The sequence below is a fragment of the Serpula lacrymans genome, assembly GCF_000218685.1.
Source record: "Serpula lacrymans var. lacrymans S7.9 unplaced genomic scaffold SERLAscaffold_21, whole genome shotgun sequence".
NCBI classification, from domain to species: Eukaryota; Fungi; Basidiomycota; class Agaricomycetes; order Boletales; family Serpulaceae; genus Serpula; species Serpula lacrymans.
The window spans coordinates 80925-99681 of record NW_006763310.1 but is presented as its reverse complement, the minus strand read 5'-3'; the positions used below and the strand labels follow the sequence as shown (position 1 = coordinate 99681).

Sequence of the window (18757 nt, the reverse complement as noted above, 5' to 3'; positions counted from 1 at the left end):
ACTACAAACTGACAAGGAAAAAAAATGGTCAAAATTTGACAGTATTTGAGTGAAATGCTGTGCTCATCGTTGTTGACAATGAGTACGCTTGTATAGGTAACAATGGAGACACTGAACACCGAGCGAAGCGTGAGAAGGAATTACTTAAGTCTCAGCTAGGGTTAGGACCACACACTATATTGTCAACCTACAGTCTACTCTTGAGTGCTGCAGCAATTGCTGAAGCGCTGCAGCTAGGATTGAGCCGCCTAATTAGTGAGGAGGTTACGCTACAGCCCATTTACTAATTAGTAAGATTTTTGGTGTCACATAGGTGAGGAATATATATATATAATAAGGTGTGCGTTCAAAGGAGATAGTCCTGTGTTGTCAGTTCTACGAGCCAGGGATTTGTAACACACATAGCCAGACACCTTTAATCCGAAGGAGAGAAGCTGAAAAGCTTCCAGAACCTGGAAGGTGGCTGCAGTCTTGGGTTTGTCCGACATTGCAGGGAACCATTGCATTTGCAACAGCTGCTCAGTGCAACCTAGACCCTTCTTGCAAAAGTCAACACCAACCTTGTGGATGCTGCGTACGTCCACCACCACAAAGTTGTTGCCAAATCCTTTGGTTTTGTTGTAGCACTGATCACCGATTTTGTGGCCAAGCTGTATGTGCAAGCCCAACTGCTTAGAGAGATGTTCTCGTAAAAAACTCGCCATTACATTCCTGTTCCTTGTTGTTGAGGTGAGTACTTATAAGACAAAAGAGACTTACTTCTATTTGGTGCAAAGGGCTCCGCACGTGCTGATGGACGGTGCATGAAGCACAGAACAGCTCACATCCTAGGCAATCATTGCAGTGCAAACCAGCCTTCAAAACATTGTAGCCTTTGCAAATGGGACCACAACCGGTGCGGCCTTCAAGACATATAGTCTCCTGTAAATAACGGTCACGTGCAGACATCCAAACCATCTTGGGATGGTCCTAGGCCACATTACAACAGGTAAGCCACAGCAAGTGATATAAAGCTGTAGGACCCACCCCAGCAGTTCTGGTGCACTGTGGTGGGATGTTGAGAATGCTGAGGTCTACTTCAGATGGGAGATTATCAGCACATTCAGGAATCTGTGGCGCCATGACCATAGTTGATGTGGAAATGGCAGACAGTAGAGTTTCAGATAAAGGACCTAAGACCTTGACAAACAAGTGGTCGGGTTGTAATGCCCCATCTTTCTCAACGGTGTACTTAGTATATTGATGATATGCCACTCTTCCAGACCGGGCAGAGTAGATTTTGACGCCTTTAAGCTTCTTCTGTGGGAGATCATGTGGATCTGGGAGTTGTTTCATAGGAGGGACAGCAGTCATTGAATCCACAGAATGAACCTTGTGAACACGCATATTCTTAGGCTTCAGCTTTGGCAGGTTTAAGATTGAGGCGGTGGGCGAGGAGAGAGAAGAGTGAATGACCAACACTGAGAGATGGGATGGTGGAAGTAAACCTGTGAACGTGATAAAAGAGGTGTGAGACGTCGAGGGCATAGGTGTGGACAACAATGAAGGTCCTTTAGGCCCAGTAACCACTCTGTGAATCACATAATGATTCAGCCCCGGGCCCCTTTTCTTCTTTACACACCAGGCATTTTCTTCTGTTAATGTGTGTACAATAGTAGGTGGAATGGGCTGAGGTGGAGACCCTAAACATGCAATGTAGTCAGATACTGTGTACATATAATGCGGAGAGAACAACCTGATCCTCCCCTGATGCAAGTATGAAGTTGCAGGTGTGACAGCGAACCAAGATTCAATTTGCTGAGGGTCATAGAGTGGTCAAGCATTGGGGAAAATGGGCCACACTTTGTTAGATAGAGTCTGTAGTGCTGCCATTGCAGAATGAAACTTTGGTCTGCCAGCTTATTGAAGATGTTGGATATGGTAACTCTGTCATTGACAACTGTAAGGTGAAGTTTTCAGCATGACTTTACTCATACAAGGATAACAACTTACGCAATGACACAGAACCTGGGGCAGCACCCATGATAAAGATGGTGTATGGCTGCAGTGCAACAACTTTTTGCACACGGTCTATTCGTATGTGCAAAAAATGAGTTCAATGATGGCATTGAGGTGCAGCTGGGAGGAGACGTTCAAAGGCAAAGAAGCAAGGGAATGAAAGATAATCTGGTCACCATTGTCAGTAACCAAATATGAGAGATGAAAATGTTATGCACAATAAAGAAATATTAGAGTGATACAGCCCACTATTATGTGCTGTGGTGCCGGGGTGCCCCTCAAGACATTCAGGACACACCAAAGTTGTATGAAAGCAGGTATATGTGCAAGTAGTAGTAAAACACAGGTTGGAAGCCAGTGGCAATGGTAGAGTGCTTTGTCACCTGAAATACTAAGTGCAGGCCATCCTGCCTACTGGTCTCTGCAAGCACTATTATCCAGGTCACTATTGCAATGACAATTATTGAAAACATACCTCTCTTCTTGCTCATATCCTCACGATGAGGCCTTGAAAACAGTATGTTAGGCACACAGATGATCTCTGATAGACATACTCTGTTGTATCACAAGGTGCCACATACATAAAGCACCGCGTAGAGGCACCAGCCAGTCATTGCAAGATGAGGAAATTTAAGGTTTTTCAAGTTATCAAGAACTTGAACAGAGGTGAATACTGCTGGAGTTAGGATTTCCTATTCAGACAGTGTGGCTTGTCACAGAGTCCATCACAGCCACTTTCTTGGAAGATCTGCGCTTTCTTAGCTTCCTCCATAATATTTTCTCTTTCTTAATGCTCCTTGTGTTTACTCTTCCGGATATTTCCTCTCAGTTTTGGTTGAAGCATCCTTGATGCTCTTATCCACTTCTGTATGCTCCTGGCAGTGATAAATTCCCTGCAGGTCTGATTCCTACCGGAGACCCTCTCCTTTTCAGAAACACCACCACCTGTCCCATTGAGTATGGTTCACACATCATTCTCCCAAGAAACCAGCGCCACTCCAGAGCACAATGTAGACGGTAAGTGAGGACATGATTCCAGAGACTTTGTTTTCACCAAGTCTTGGCAGCTCTTCTTGATATTATCTCTTGGTTGCAATTTGCTACAGACATTGTGGAGCCCTTGGTTGCAGCTATCCTACGTGAGGCCACTGAGAATAAGGAGAATACCTACAAGTGGGAGACACTGCTGAGAGTACAAATGGTAAGTCACCTCTGCCTGGGTCTACCTTGATGGCACACTGATTATGTATTCTAGATATCGATGAGACACTTGCCTGTTCTAACAGTCACTACTGGTTTGATTTCCAGGCACCCCCTGCACCCCCTGCACCTGCTCCTGTGCATATGCGCCCTGCAGGCTCCCCCGGCATTAATAGTTGATGATATGCTGGCACCATTTTCCCTGCCCGTTGTGTCCACTGGGCACTACATTGTAACCTATTTTGGGATGCTGTTTATGCTCCCGGATAAAACACAGGATGACCCATATTATCTGATCACCAGAGGGTCCCAAATTGGCGTGGTAGCCAAGTGATAGGCCCCTTTTAGCCTTCATTTTGGTTGCTTGCTCATTACAAACCCTAGGCAGAAGGGCTCCCTGTTTGTTATTGGGGACAGTGGTGCCTCCTTCTCCAGGATCAAGAGTATTTTGCAAGGGTGGCGGCTAGTGAAGGAGGCTATCAACAATGGTGTGGCTGCTCAGATCTGAAAGGATGTGCACAATTGCCTGTAGGCTATGCTGTCTAATTACTATATATTGCTGTCTTTTTGTACTTGGTGCAATCACAAGTCCTTTTTTGGTTATAATGGTTCTCTAGATAACTTGCACAATGACCTGGGTGGTTGTTTTATCTGAAATAAGTCTGGTTATCATCAGTATAGCGGAGAAAGGCACTACTGTCTCTTTCCCCATGGCACGTTACTGCAGCTAACATGTCTGGTGGGTATCATGCATCACTCCTGCTGTTATCTCCCACAAAATTGTGTGTTATCTCAGACTACTCATTATGTTCAAAGTATAATATTCTACAGTTCTGTACAGACCTCCATGTTCATATAGTAGTTATATATGTATATGCTTAACACTTTTTCAGAGTACAACTTGAATATAAGCTGGTACAATGTGACATCTCATATAGTGTTTGTATTGGTATAGTATTTCTCCTATATCAGTCAGCACAAATAGATTGACTATTATATTTGGAGCCCAAACACCTCCTACTTCCTACACCTACATCCTCCATTCATCTGCTGTATTATCATACCTTGGGCTTTTACGCATACAGTCATAATCAGCATGGGATGACCAAAGCTATACAAAAGTCCCGAGGAGCGGGTCATTGCAGCTTGTGAGTACAGACAAAGATACTATATATTGTGTGTTTGAATTTCTCTACTATCTACTAACACATACCTAAAACTTTCCCTTGATGTCCACAACATTGAAGAAACAAGGAAGATATCAATAAGAAAATCATGCAAAATAATTATGGACAAAGGTGTCCTAATTCCACTAGGTATATTGCACATGCTTTTGGCAGTAGTTATCCTCACACTAGACTTCAAGGCCTTCACATAACAATGCACCCCTTGGTATCCCAACTGTGGCTCATTCATCAATTCATCATGTGTCCCTTCCCAGGCGCTATTACATCAGTGAGCAAAATATATCAAATCACTAAAGCAACGTGAATGTAAGTCCATAGCCCAGGTTGTATAAGAGCCAAGGTGAAGCCGCCACCACCATCAGTAATCATTGAAGCAGTAAAGACTTCCCTTGCACAGTCATCAGGAAGCTCTACAAAGGTGTTTGCAGAGTCCCTGCTGTCATTTTATGTGGCTTTGGGCTGCACTTTTTACACAGACATCTACAATGCCCAGGAGCATGCTGGGGAGCTGGAGTCCCAGGCATGTTGCATGGAGGCACAGACATATAAAGTCCATGGTGATAGTGAGATCCTTGTCAGCACGCAAAAGACAATGAGCAGGGTTAGAATACTTAATAGGGTTTTTGATGACCTTCTGTGGTCTGCTATAGAAGGCAAAGATCTTGGAAATATGCATAAGCGCGGACTGCTCCTCTATCTTAACATTCCCAAAATAACCTAGGTGTCTCATCTGTACTACTTGGCTTGCAATCATTCCACAACTATGTATTCATCTCATTTACAGGCTAGCGGCAATCACCACAAAAGCTGCACTATAATTGAACCTGCCAAAATTTTCAACTTTTCTCAGTGTTTTAAGACAGGATGGCCGGGTAGTGATCCACCATACACACTAGAGGCCGCCAAGTGGCGGCAAAAACCTTGCTTGTTGGTTGGTGTTTGATTCAACTGACATATTTGTGACATATGTTTTTGAGGTCTTATAAAGGTTGATTTTGTTGTTTCATTGGTAACTCTTCTTCTGTTATCTCCAGAGCCTTGTTACTATGGCTTGCCACAGTGGAATTGGGCAAGTTTGTGAGTTATATATTAATTCATTGTTGATGGTGTTTAATAAAATTTTAGTGAAATATTACCATTGCCCAGAATATGTTGGCTCTGTAGTTGATACACATGTTCCTATCAATATGTATAAGGCTCAAGGAACAAGCATCTTTCATGGTTTGTGGTATTCTATTTAGTCCTATGTTTTGGTTCTGACATGCTCATATTGTTAGATTTTTTGGAATATAGGAATTTTGATAATATGCAGCAGCAGTTTTGTATATTTGGCACTATGCAAATAGGATCAATCAAAGTGTTTGAGTTGTGAGGCTCGAAAAACATGTATTTATAGTATTTTGTTGTACAATAAAGGATTATTGTGTATTGTACTTTTCAAAAGTTATTATCTGTATTAGCTGGTTGCCTTCTTTGGTTATAGCTTCATCAGTCGGGTGGATTATCTGATTTTCTCTTCAAAAAATGAGTATTGAGCAAGAGGCAATGTTTAAAGCAGTGTACTGTTGTTCGGATGGCATAGTTGTTGAATTCAAGTCTTTCGATTGACTAGAGCCTTCTTCTATGAAGACATTATAGTTTTATGAAGTTGATGCTATCTTTTTACACACCTTTGTCTCCAGTGTTGTACTTTTCTTGTTGATATTCTAAAGCGTCAAATGGGCCACTTTGAAGGCTTTTTTATTTTACAGGGCTGACTTGTTCTATAGACCCAGCAAAGGAGTCAATTTTGTTATTTATCACGTAGTAGTGTATGGTGAAATACAATTCTGCCAAACTGTTGACTAGAGCAGTATTGAAATTTTCTGGCTCAATGTATACATTGTTTTGGTAAGCTCAGAGAGGGTTTACAGCATATTCTAACTTGATGCTGTCAAAATCTGGTTGGAATTCTCCAAATACAACCCATTTGTCAGTTTTGTCATTAATTTATCGCTACAGTAATTGCATTTGAATTGACCATAGCTATAACTGTCTTTGAAAAGAATGAGACTTATGCATTCCAGTTGGATTGTCATAGTCCTCCAAGTATACTTTGTTGCTTACTATTTTAGGCTGACTCAATGATTAGCTTACAATAAAGTCTGTAATTATTTATGCTCACTTTTTTGGTAAAAACAGGAGCACAGAATCAGATATTGCTATCATTTTGAAGGAAATATTGATTATTTTTAGTTCGATATGCTGTATTTTGAATCATTGCTAGATCAGAGAAGGCTTTATTGTAGTTGTTTGCAAAAGGTGTGTTAATAGGTTTGGTGATGATGAATTGGTACTTTGCTGAATGCAATGGCCCAAATTTGCAGCTTAAATAGTTTTCTAGTGTGCCGCAATTTAAATGATTGTCTATGATACGACCCACTAGGATGCATAAGGCTAGTTGTCCACTTTTTTTTGAGAATTACTGTGTCCTTGTTTCTATCACGCTTTCAGCCGGCATTATTTAAAAATTCTGTGTTAGAGACACAACTCTGTAAGCATGTCAAGTAATTTTTATGAGTGACAAGGTTGGTGGGCATGGTTGGCTGTGGATGTGCTGGTTGTGAAAAAAGGGGTTGAATATGACATCAGTTTCTTCTTGAATTCATATGTAAGCTAGAATGGCACAGTGCATGTACCAGCTGTTTTTTGCAGCCCTTATACTATGGATTTTTCACATATAGCCAGCATTGTTGGGTGTTTGACAAATACCGAAATCATTCATGCTGTAGGAGCAGTTCAATTTTCTTGCGATGATTTACAATCCTGAGCAAGATTGCTTAGTGATGCTGTAGTTTATGTACAAGAAACACTTGTTTTCTTAAAAAGGGAGAATCCACTATTTTCCCACATTATTATTTCCAAAAAGCATTTCATGCAGTTCAGCAAGAATGCTGTACCCAAGGAATTATTATCAGAGACAAAATATTCTGATGATATGGAGACATTGGAGAAAGGGTGAGAAGGATATGTAATCAATGATGAAGATCATAGTGTAAAAGGTGAGAACAAGCTTACAGAAAGTTCAAAATCTTGTTCTGATGATATTGTAGATGTGGAAGCTCCAGGTGCTAGTAGTGTTGTGGATATTGAGGAAGATGAAGATACAGAAGTTGATAATGAAGAGCCTGCAGGTAAATATATTGCTAACTGTTGATTCCATTATCTTACCATTATTGCAGTTATTCCCCTCCAAGCTCTTGTTGTTTTAGACCTGTATGCATCTGGAGTGCAAGACAATGAGTTACTTTCCAGTGCATTAAAAAACATTAGTGCCACTGATAGAGAGCACAGATTGGCCTTAAGGAGAGGTAATCAATTTATCAATAAATACGGTCAAAAGGATAAACATGGCAAACCTTCTCATGGTAGTCCTGAAAATCCAAATCATCTCCTTGATGCATTTCCATACTTGTTTCCATATGGAGAAGGAGGCTTCAAAGTCAAACGCACTAGAAAAGTTACATATGAAAATCACGCTCATTAGACTATGCATTCACTTCAGTCAACCTCTTTCCATAGCCTCTTAGGCACATCATTGAACCATAACTGATCAGCCTAAGAGGCTATGGAAAGAGGTTGACTGAAGTGCATGCATTATGCATATAAATGATTTTGCATGGATTTGTGCTTTATGTTTCAAGTCTTTGGAGTCATTCAGAAGCAACAGGTTTGCAGCTTGGCATCTATTTGAGTTAAACATCAAATATTTCAACGGCATTAAGAACAATTTCAACCATTAACATTAGCTGATTTGCTGAAGGCCAGTGATGAGGAGAAGAAGAAGAGAATGATAACAAATCTGGTTGCTTCAATGTTGAAGAAACACTTGTCAATAGTTAAAGCAAAGATTATGGGAACTGATGAGTCTAGAGTGGCATTGAGAAGTTGCATTTGGAGTATGGTTTTGATGAAAAGCCCACAGTATCTCTGGATAACAATTAATCCATTGGATTACCATGATCCTATAGCCCAAGTTTTTGCAGGAGTGGACATTGACTTAAATTCTTTTGTCAACACTGCAGGGCCACTATCATCCCGTCAAAGTGAAATTATTACTGGAAATCCTTATGCAGCATCAAAATTCTTTCATTCTATAGTAAACACCATTTTGGAGGAATTATTTGGTATAAAAGTGGCATCAAAGACAGAATCAGTTAAGATCCAGAGACGAGAAGGAACTTTAGGCACTGTGGAAGGTTATGTGGGGACAGTCGAGGCACAAGGCAGAGGAATGGCAATCAAAACATTAAAACAATTGTGTCAATCACCAAAGCAGATGTTGAAAAAGCTATGGAATGTCACCTGCCTGCTAGGGAAATGTTACACGCAGGTGCTCTGAACATTGCAAAAGAGCAAGGTATATTTAAAGATCAATATAAAGTTGGAGGAAGTCAATATGGGAATGCAAAAAACGTAACGGAAGAAAGTGAAGAGCGCTTCAAACAATGGAAAATGTATGGAAACAGAACTGATGAAGACAAAATTCAAGAACCAAATGAAGAAATGATCATTCCCTTTAATAATCCGTATTTCAGATACATTGAATATTGTCAGCTAATTGACAGAGATTCTACTGCCGAGCATTTAAATGACAGACAAAAAAAAGCTTACACCATTGTCACAGACCAATTGCAATCTTTCCTAAACGGAGAAAATCCATCCCAAATCTTGATGATGGTATTAGGAGAAGCTAGAACCGGCAAGACTACACTGTTAAAATCAATAATTCAATTCTTTGAAAATCATGGAGCATCAGACCACTTAGCAAAAACAGCGACCTCTGGCATAGCTGCAAGTCTCTTGAATGGTTCCACTTTACATTCTTGGGCAAAGTTACCCACAAGGGGCACATCTAAGGATAATTGACTTGGCACACCATCAAAAAACATAGAGAACTGGAGGAAGGAAAACATGACCAAAATACTTTGGCTCATAGTAGACAGAACAAATAATATGGGGAACAAATAAATACTTACAAATACAAAGGTTTGAGTAACAGATCCAATTTAGAATGATATATTGCACAAAGTTCGAACAGGCAATTGTGACAAAGAACACCTGCATACGATAAGGGAGTTAATTATTAATAATCCTGACAGCCCTCCTACAAATTATGGCACTGAGCCTTGGAACAACACTATACTAGTAACACTAAGAAATGCTGTCCAAACATACTGGAATGCTACAGCATTGGAAAAACACTGCAAACAACATCAGAAATTACTATATATATTTTAAGCAGAAGACACTGAAAAATCACCCCTTATCTTTACAACAAAAAGTAGCAGCAGCTAATAAACTTGATGTTGAGGACACCAACAAATTATCAATGCAGGTGGAAATAGCAATAGGGATAAAAGTTATCAGCCAATATACTGCCAAAGGCATTTTTAGCAAATAAATGTAGAGCACTATACAATGTTCTGGCCTACGTCACATCAAAGGGCAACCAGAAAATCTGTTTACTGATAGCTGGCCCTAATCCCATTGATTCTACCGGCAATTTGCTCATTGCAAGGCAAGTATTTAGTTTATCAGCTTATCAGATGCTAACAGTGCTCCCAACTACAGCATTGACATTGGGAAGAATGCTGCCAGCCAAGGGTTCACCAAAGCATGTGCTATCTTCAACTTGCACATCATACCAGCCTTCTCAGAACATGTCTCTGCGTGCTTGAGTGAGCCCCCCCCCCATATTGCCCAGTTATCAAATGCACTGACCTGATATTCCTCCTTAGCCGCAGATGTAATTGCAAAATGTATCCCTATGGACAACAGTGCTAAGGGCAGTAGCTCTGACAATGTGGGCGATGAGGAGAGAAGCAGCACAGAGGAGGATAAGGATGAACCCACTATTGATAGCGCCATGGTGGGTGATGACATTGAGAAAGAGGGCAGCAGCAACAATGAAGAAGGTGGCAATGAAAACAGTGTTGACAATAACAAAGAAGAAGAAGAAGGTGAGCTTGTCACCAGTGTCTACATCCATGTTGCTGGGTTGGTGCAGTTACAATACTCTCTACACAGCTGCTGCAACTGCTGCAATACCAAGTCATACTCCTGGGCAATACTTGGGGTGCCTAATACTGCTCAGATGCATCAAGGGCAGTTGTTTATGGAGGTGCTCCTACAAAGCTCACTCCATACTGCCTATACATTCATCCCTGCCAAGTCTGCTAATATGGCTCAGCACCCTGCTGCCATCAACTTTTATTCTAGGCAGGCAGCTGATAACAATGCTCCCAGTGCATTCTTTATCCCGCTTCTATCACCTACACCCCTGTCTGCTTCAAGTCCCACACCTGCAAAAAGTCCAGTCCCACGCAAAAATGCTGAGGCCAACATGCCGGCGCCTGAGCTGTCCAGCGAGAAAATGCGACCAAAAAACTGTTCCCTCTCAGCATGCCCAGAGGGACAATGTGATTGGCCAAGGACCCGCGGATATGGAGAAACCTACCACAAAGAAGGGGAAGAAGAATGTGTGTCCAACAGCCAATGATAATGGAAAGGATTCAGCCATTGCACCAATAGGTAAAAATGACCTCATCCAATTAGCAGCAGCACTGAAAAAGAGGATATTACACCTCCTACACAGGGTAAAGCCCCACCAAAAAAGGGCAAGAAGCCCGTGAACAAAACAGATGTGGGGCCAAAGAAGCCCTTCTGTATCTGCTTTATACAGTGGTGTTAATGTCAGCTCCCCCTGTAGGAAACATAAAATGTCTACTTGAGCCACTCTATCATCTTATCTTTGCAGTGCTTGATCATTTACATTTAGTGTACATAGTAGTTATGTAGTTAAATGACAATTATATTTGTGCTTGCACTATACTAGTACTTGTGTCTTGCTATGATATTGGAACTTGTGTGCTCTATGAAGTTTGAGGCGCTGTGTCACTCACTGTACCCCCACATTGTTGCAAACACAATTACTAAAGACTATACATCACCATCAAGATTTTGAATTACAAGTGTACAAGTGGAGAACAAGATTACCATGTTACAGAACAGTGCCAGTGCCGGTACAGTACCTAAATACAATATCATAAGAATTTGCAGTCACTGCCACTAGGAACATGGGTTGCAACTTCAAGGGGGGAGGACCTCAAGCGAGGTAGTTGTTGCTGGTAAGTTGAACTTGTGCACAAGTGGGATGAGTTTGAAGGGGCATAGTACAAGAGAGTAAAGGGAGGGAACCAATTGAAAGAAGCTTGAAGTGGGGAGTAAAGGTCGTGTGGGTGGGTAATGGGAGGGAGGATAGTGGAAGGGAGCGGTCAAACATTTCAGGCTATATAGGCCAATGAGTTTGAATGGAGTGTGCAGGAAATGGTGGTACATACCTGTGCAATGTTGTGCAACTGCAGAATGTTATGAAAGTAGTGCACTACTATGGTGGCAGCGTGAGGCACTATGGTGGGTAGAGCGCGCACAGATGGGTAGGGGAGGGAGGGTAGCAGAAAGAGAACGGTCAGGTATCTATATAGGCCAATAAATGGAGCACACAGGAATGGTGATGCAAGCCTGTGCAATGTAGTGCTTGGCAGTTGCACTACAGTGGTAGCAGCACAGCGCAAGCTTGGCTTTCTGTGAAAGTGGTGCAAAGTTGTGTACCCAGATGTTGCACAGCACTGCAGCCACTAGTGGAGTGTTGCAGGAGGGCTCAGTAAGTGTCTGAATGCATTGCACCACACTGGACTTTACCTCCTCAAAGTGTTGCAATATTTGCCTACAATTACCACCACCTGATGATTATCAATATAATTGCACCACTACCTTCCTATTACTCTACACAATTTCTTGCACTAATATGACAGTATAGCTTGTTTTTGCACATTACATAATCTTCCCACACATACATAGCAAAAACCCGGACACCACAGTAATGACAACCTCAGTCTTCTCCAAATAGACTGAGGTATGTTAAACTGTTGCTATAGATCATCACATCAAACTCACAGTATTTTCTAGTCACTCTTTTTCCTGGACACAGAGGTTCCAGGTTTCCATTTTGACATTGAAGTTTTTTTTCTTCCCTGAACTTTTATACCTCTTATGTACCAATCCATTCTTATTTGCTTTCCATTCAATGCTTATACTGTTGTTAACCGTCAGCTCAGATGGGGGGGCTATTTGGACGTCACAGAGGTCACACAAGCCAAGTTAGAGCTCCGCTTGGCACTATCAGTGGTTGAACATGATTTTGAGTGTGGCACACCTGAACGTTTTGAAACTGAGATTGCAGTACCTTAGTAGAGCATTACTTTCTTGAAAGTCACGCACATGGAAGGAACTTGCTCAATAATTCAGAATTTTGTGCTAGGAAAGTTGGAGTAAGTGGTAAGAATATATAGAACTGCTATGGGTTGAGTTGTTGAGGAAAAAAATGACAGTGGAACATATGTTTACAGAAATGTCTGAATAGCTCCCCCCCCCCCCCCCCATCCGAGCTGACGGTTAACAACAGTAGTGACTTGTGTGGTAGCAGACAGAGCCACATCCTGACATACAATTTGTGGAGCACCTATAACTAAGTGCAGCAGAAACTGGGTAAACAGCAATGATTGGATAATGTGAATTATCAGAGATACCTGCAAAAACTTTACCTCGCTGTTTGGTACATCATAGAGATGAACGCTAATGCTACGGTAACTCACCACAACAAGGGGACCAAAATGCAAAACAACTGGGTCCAGATCTGCCCGGAGGGCCATATTACAGGTACATCATAATACAATACTGAGTCTTCTCCAAATAGACTGAGTCACTCTTTTATTACAGACAACAATATAGATACTTATACTGTAGTAATATCAGTAAGCTATCAGATGAGAATATATGTAGTGTACTCACAGTCCAACTGCCTTGCTAGAGCTAAGGTAATTGAACTGTGGTCCAATGTTTTGGTACTATATGGCTGTACATAATAGTAATCAAATAATGGAGTACTTGGAGTGGAGTCTATAATATGGGTTGTATATTCTAACATCTCTTATATCATGTCTGCCCACAATTTCCTCATATTCCCTTGTAAGATCGTAAAAATCAACTGAAAGTTTACCAGACCTGTAGTTTATCTCTAGCATTCAGCGGCGACCTTCCAGAATATTGGCATTATTTTTACAATGTATAAACTCTGACATACATGGCAGACCTTCTGGTATTATGTAAGAACCATGGAATGTTTTGCCCTACAATCAATAAATCAAGCATATTGCTCATGTTGTAGTCTAACAATGACTATACCAGTTTTCCAATATGCTCTCCTTAATATAACCTTGTAAATTTCAATGTCCATGGCCAACCTTATATAACTTTGTACCTACAATCAATAAATCAAGTATATTGCTCACATTATATTCTAACAACAATTATGCCAGTGTTCCAATATGTTTTGTTCTTGATATAAGTTTGTAAAATCACAAATTCCAGCTGGAACTTCATCTGGCCTGTAATATATCCCTAGTGTTTACAGATCTCTCTGAAGTAGTAGTGTCATTTTCACGTTAGATAAACTGGGACATGAATGGCAGGCCTTCTCCAGTGTTTGACAAGAATCAAACAAGTCCTTACCCCAATGGGCAAATTAATGAAACATTGTGATATAATATTTGTATAGAATATGGATGTTTCCCCATCTTGAAATGCTTCAGCAAAATTTTCATCAAGTTTAAGGGTTTCATATTTTCCACGGGAAAAATGAATACACGCATTATCATTAGCCTGATTGGCCATGGAGGTGTTTATTACCAAGCCTTACTTACAGTTCTAAAGTTAGTTAAAATAATTACAGTCATTATTGTTATTTTGGCCTTTATGAGGGTACTATGATCACATATTAAAAAAATCAGATTTTGTTGATGTAGTCCTCTAGCCAAAGTTTCAAAGGACCATTTATGACTAGTCTCATGTAGGCAGCCCAAAAGATTCAAAGAAAGATAGTTGTTCCTTCTCAACAATGTTCTTCTTTCAATGGCACCACTGATACCAGCATTTTATACCATCACGTTGGTTTTACACTTCTGAGGTGACTGCCAGATGTTGGCATGTCATAGTGTCAGCAAGCTTATGAGCTTGTACCCTTTTGCATCACCATAAAATTAGTTTCAACATTTGTATTTTACAGTAATATTCTACTGTTATGCTATCTAACGGTTCTTTTAATACACCTTGCGCACCTCAACAGTGTACCAACTCCTTTTCTGGTTCATTCAATAATCCCCAACCTCAAACTTCCTCTCCAATACAAAAGAGAAATGATTGGGAGAACAACACTCTTGGTGGGTTGATGACCCCAACAGAGCCCAAACAAATTTGAAAAATGTATGTAAGTTTTTGGCCTTGTAATTTAAGCAAATTAGGGACTTACATGATAAATGTTAGCCACTCATGTATGCCAGTGAGGCAGCCCAGCTCCACCAGAAGGACATACACACCACACAGAACCACTGAAGACAAATTGGCAACCATTTCCACAGCTATTTCTGCCCTCCGTTGGACACTTGGCGACTTCCTATACTGTGAGCTGCACAGGGCCCATTCAAATAGTTGAGCACTAAACCATGCACTGTCAGATGCATCTGCATCTTCTTGAGATGCTGAATGAGTGAAAACAGTTTGTGAAGGCTCAATCTGCACAAAAGGTGCACAACAGAAAGATCCCCAAGTCTTTCAAGGAGATCATGTCTTGGCATGCTACATTGCATTCATGCGTGATACTCTGGTATCCCGAGAAGCTGCATATGCTGTTGCAGAGGGTGATATAGGCCATGTATAGGAAACAATGAAGGTATGATGTCATTTTTGAGTTTTGGGCAATTTTAACAAATTGTGGTACACATGTTATGCTGTTTACATTTTCAGGGTCAACCCACACAAAATACGTCAATTACTTGCTTGAAACGATAACCTCCTTGGAACTTGAAGCCAGCCCAGAGCTTAAACAAGCCACTTTGAAAAACTCATTAGTCAATCTGACTGGAAAGGCTGGCTTGTTCTGTGCACTTGATTTTATGCAAGAGTCTTTCAACCAACTTTTGGAGGCTATTGTTCAATATAGAGGTGCTGACTAGGGTGCCCCATATATCCATAATGTGATTTCACGCAACTTACATCACTTTGAAATTATCAAAAAAGAACTCAAAGAAGGAGTGGGGATTTTAACTGGTAGTGGTTGCCATTCTGCTCCTCATACCCGCCCAGAGGTTCATGTCCTTTTGAAGGTGTACCAAGAAACTGAACTGCACCTCCGCAGACCTGGACACTATTTTGAATCGCCAAAGTCAGCAAATACAATTGATAATTTTTGAGCTGGCTTTCAGAAACTATCCGACAGCAAGGTTGCAAACTGGGTCATGGCACCTGTATTCACATGCCTGTCATGGGAAATATGTCTGTGCTGGATGGTCAGTTAGTTGTTGACACTAATATTGAGCAGTTTGCATTGGACTGGGATGACAACAATGGTGATGGCCAAATAGATGAAGGTGACGAGTGTATTATATCAGATGCATAATCTATCACTTTCTGGTACGCACATCTCATGCATGGTTCATTATATGGTATATTCACAAAACTTATACTAGGTTATAACAGGCACTATATAGCCAATTTTTTAGTCTTATTACTGTGCACAATCAATTTGTCAACTGGTCAGAAATGAGCTATATGTAAAGTCACTTACAAAATGTCAATCCTCCACCGGATCTTTGGGATTGGTTCAGGCAAACTGTTGTCTGTTACAATTGATGTACCAGTACCTACTTACACTTCACTTTTTCGTACTTTACTTTTACTTTTTCCAAGTCACATGATCAGTCATGTGACCATTTACTTTACTTTACATTTTTGACTTTTCATAGTCACATGACTGGTCATGTGACTCATCACTTGACCAATGTCTAGACTCATCATGTGACTGGTCACATGCTAAACATTGGACTTTAAACCTTACTTACAACTGTATAGTACATATGTACAAACAAACCTGTAGTAGTATATATACCCTAATAGATCAAGGAGACTCCTCAGCGAGTCCTCCTGTTGTCTAGCACAACAAACCCATTGAAACCTGAGAGGTGATCCCTCCTTCTCTCTTCTCTTTTGCTTGTCCAAGTTGTGCGCCAGAGTAAGAAACTCTTGGTCGTTACATTGTCTTCCTTGCCACTAGCATTATCTGTGAGTATGTCTTGTTGACATTGCAAAATGTCTGGTGTATTTTGTGTGAGAATTGATGACCGACGTGGCTATTGTGGCAAACTGTTGAATATGGTTTGAAGTTTGTTGATCTTCTTGAGTAGAGATGAGTGGAATAAAAGGTATGTGGTTTATAAATTGCAAGAGTTGCTCCACTGTGCTATTATTGTGATATTATCTAGAATGCTGGTTATTGCACTGTTAGATAAGAATACTTCTGGAGGCAGGAATCCACTTTGCACAACATCAGCTATTTCTCATTCTTCATCTCACCATATTAATAAGTGTTTGGATCCAAGTTCTTGCATCTCTTTTGTTATATGCATTTGCTGCCATTTTTAAGTTTGATTGGTTGTGTTATGTATAGCTGTTGGCTTTGGCTGGCATCCGCTACAATCACAAATGTGTTTTGAGGCATGTGGGGGTGCTGCTCACAATATGAGCAGCCACAAGGTTGGTCTTCTTTGGGAATCATAGAGCTTGTTAAGCTTATTGGTTTTGCACGTTGCCATTATTAGCTCGGCCATTGACCTGTCCATGGAGGTATTGCTTGCTTTAGATACATTGAGTAGAGAGTCATGGCTATCAGAGCCTTCAACCATTTCCTGAGCCTCTGCTAGTCCTGAATGAGTGATATAAACAATACCTCATGGATCAACAGACCTCCCAAAGTGGATGTGGCCTATCTCCTGCCACAGTTCATCAGATTTGTTTGGCTGCCCAAAAATGACCACATCATCAAAGCTCAGTACATCTATTCCAACAGACAGAATGGTGGTGGCAACAATAACTTGAACATTGGGATTATTGTCACGCCACAAGGTAAGAGTTTTATTATTATACTGTTTATCGTTCAGGGCATTGAATAGTCAAATTTGTTTTGTATGTGCAGGAGAAGCGGATACTTTATCCCACAGATATGCTTCAACATGAAAGCTGAGCAAAATGTTGCTGCAAAATATCAATGTCTTCCTGTGGCCCTCCAGTATCCAGTTGAGTTTGGGGAATCTTGTTGACTGCATGCCGACTGTATAGCATGGAACACAATGTGAATATCATGTCGCATATTGGAACATCGTATGGTATAACATTAGACTCAAAGCCAAGGAACTTGCAGACTCTGTAAGTTGGTTTGCCAGTTTGGAGCATAACAGTAACAGCAATAATGGGGACACTCTTCCGCAATTGTGCTCACATCCATCCAATTTTCTCGAAGTCTTTTTGAAACTAAAGGCCCCAAGTATTTATGAGGTGAGATTCATCAACCCCCATCATACATACACGCTCATAGAATTTTTTACCATCCAGCACAAGTGCAAAACTGCGAGACTTTAGCTGCTCTGGTGAAACTAAAACCATGGTGATACCACTGCAAGCTTTTTGGAATAGGTTGTGCCCTTCCCACTAGGCCATCTTTACAGTATCACCATTGATAGCTAGTGCCAACAATTTTGCGTCACACATTTTAGTTTCCTATATTGAAAATAAATATAGTGTGGAATGGTTTCAGTAGACAACAATACTGACCATCTCTTCCTTGAGGGCTTTTGTAGGACACACTATTATCATGGCAGGAATCTCTGGAAAGCTGGTCCCTGAGAATCAAGATGGGTTGGATGATATTGTTCAGATGATATGCATCAAGTGTATGAATGTGTTGGTTTTGCCAGAGCCTGGTTGCAGTGATTAAGAGGACATCTTCATTGTCAAGTAAGTGACAGATTGCTTTGAGCTGAAAGTCATGCGTGTCATGGGGCATGTACTCTCGTAAAACTTGATGAACAGTCTTCAGACCTTCAATTGACGAGAAAATAAACTTTGAAGCCCCCATTGAGCTCACACAGGATGTAGACGCACAACATGTTTGTTTGTTTAAGTCAGCACATGATGTATGCACATGATGCGCATAACTACCTAACTACCAAAAGGTCTAAAATGTTGACCTACCACCACGGACATGAAAGGGTTCCAGTCAAGCCATGAGAGGTATGATTTGCACACAAACAGCATAATTTCAACCACCTGGCTGGGATACTTCAAATATTATAAATATATACTTTGTGATAGATTAACTAAAATTTTAGCACTGTTCCAGAAAGGTGGATGAAAGTATGCTGTTTGTGTGCCAAATTGTACCT

General features: G+C 40.8%; 4 protein-coding genes across 4 annotated transcripts; 3 read left to right on the top strand and 1 right to left on the bottom strand.

Annotated features, from left to right (window-relative positions):
* Positions 1 to 346: 346 nt before the first annotated feature.
* SERLADRAFT_412207 (uncharacterized protein) lies at positions 347 to 2489 on the bottom strand (the record flags this gene model as incomplete). The annotated part of the gene is made up of 9 exons (XM_007324710.1): positions 347 to 361; positions 402 to 668; positions 760 to 827; positions 852 to 969; positions 1027 to 1682; positions 1784 to 1939; positions 1993 to 2070; positions 2297 to 2428; positions 2474 to 2489. The coding sequence occupies 9 exons, from the start codon at positions 2487 to 2489 to the stop codon at positions 347 to 349; spliced, it is 1506 nt and encodes a 501-aa protein (XP_007324772.1).
* Positions 2490 to 2957: 468 nt separating this feature from the next.
* On the top strand, positions 2958 to 3706 carry SERLADRAFT_412206 (uncharacterized protein; the record flags this gene model as incomplete). Its single annotated transcript, XM_007324709.1, has 4 exons — positions 2958 to 3015; positions 3105 to 3199; positions 3356 to 3528; positions 3583 to 3706. The coding sequence occupies 4 exons, from the start codon at positions 2958 to 2960 to the stop codon at positions 3704 to 3706; spliced, it is 450 nt and encodes a 149-aa protein (XP_007324771.1).
* Positions 3707 to 4623: 917 nt separating this feature from the next.
* SERLADRAFT_412205 (uncharacterized protein) lies at positions 4624 to 5549 on the top strand (the record flags this gene model as incomplete). Its single annotated transcript, XM_007324708.1, has 6 exons — positions 4624 to 4653; positions 4682 to 4691; positions 4862 to 4986; positions 5170 to 5312; positions 5420 to 5462; positions 5532 to 5549. The coding sequence occupies 6 exons, from the start codon at positions 4624 to 4626 to the stop codon at positions 5547 to 5549; spliced, it is 369 nt and encodes a 122-aa protein (XP_007324770.1).
* Positions 5550 to 7299: 1750 nt separating this feature from the next.
* Positions 7300 to 10926, top strand: SERLADRAFT_444076 (uncharacterized protein; the record flags this gene model as incomplete). The annotated part of the gene is made up of 6 exons (XM_007324707.1): positions 7300 to 7382; positions 7419 to 7426; positions 7478 to 7558; positions 7607 to 7640; positions 9999 to 10105; positions 10166 to 10926. The coding sequence occupies 6 exons, from the start codon at positions 7300 to 7302 to the stop codon at positions 10924 to 10926; spliced, it is 1074 nt and encodes a 357-aa protein (XP_007324769.1).
* Positions 10927 to 18757: the final 7831 nt, after the last annotated feature.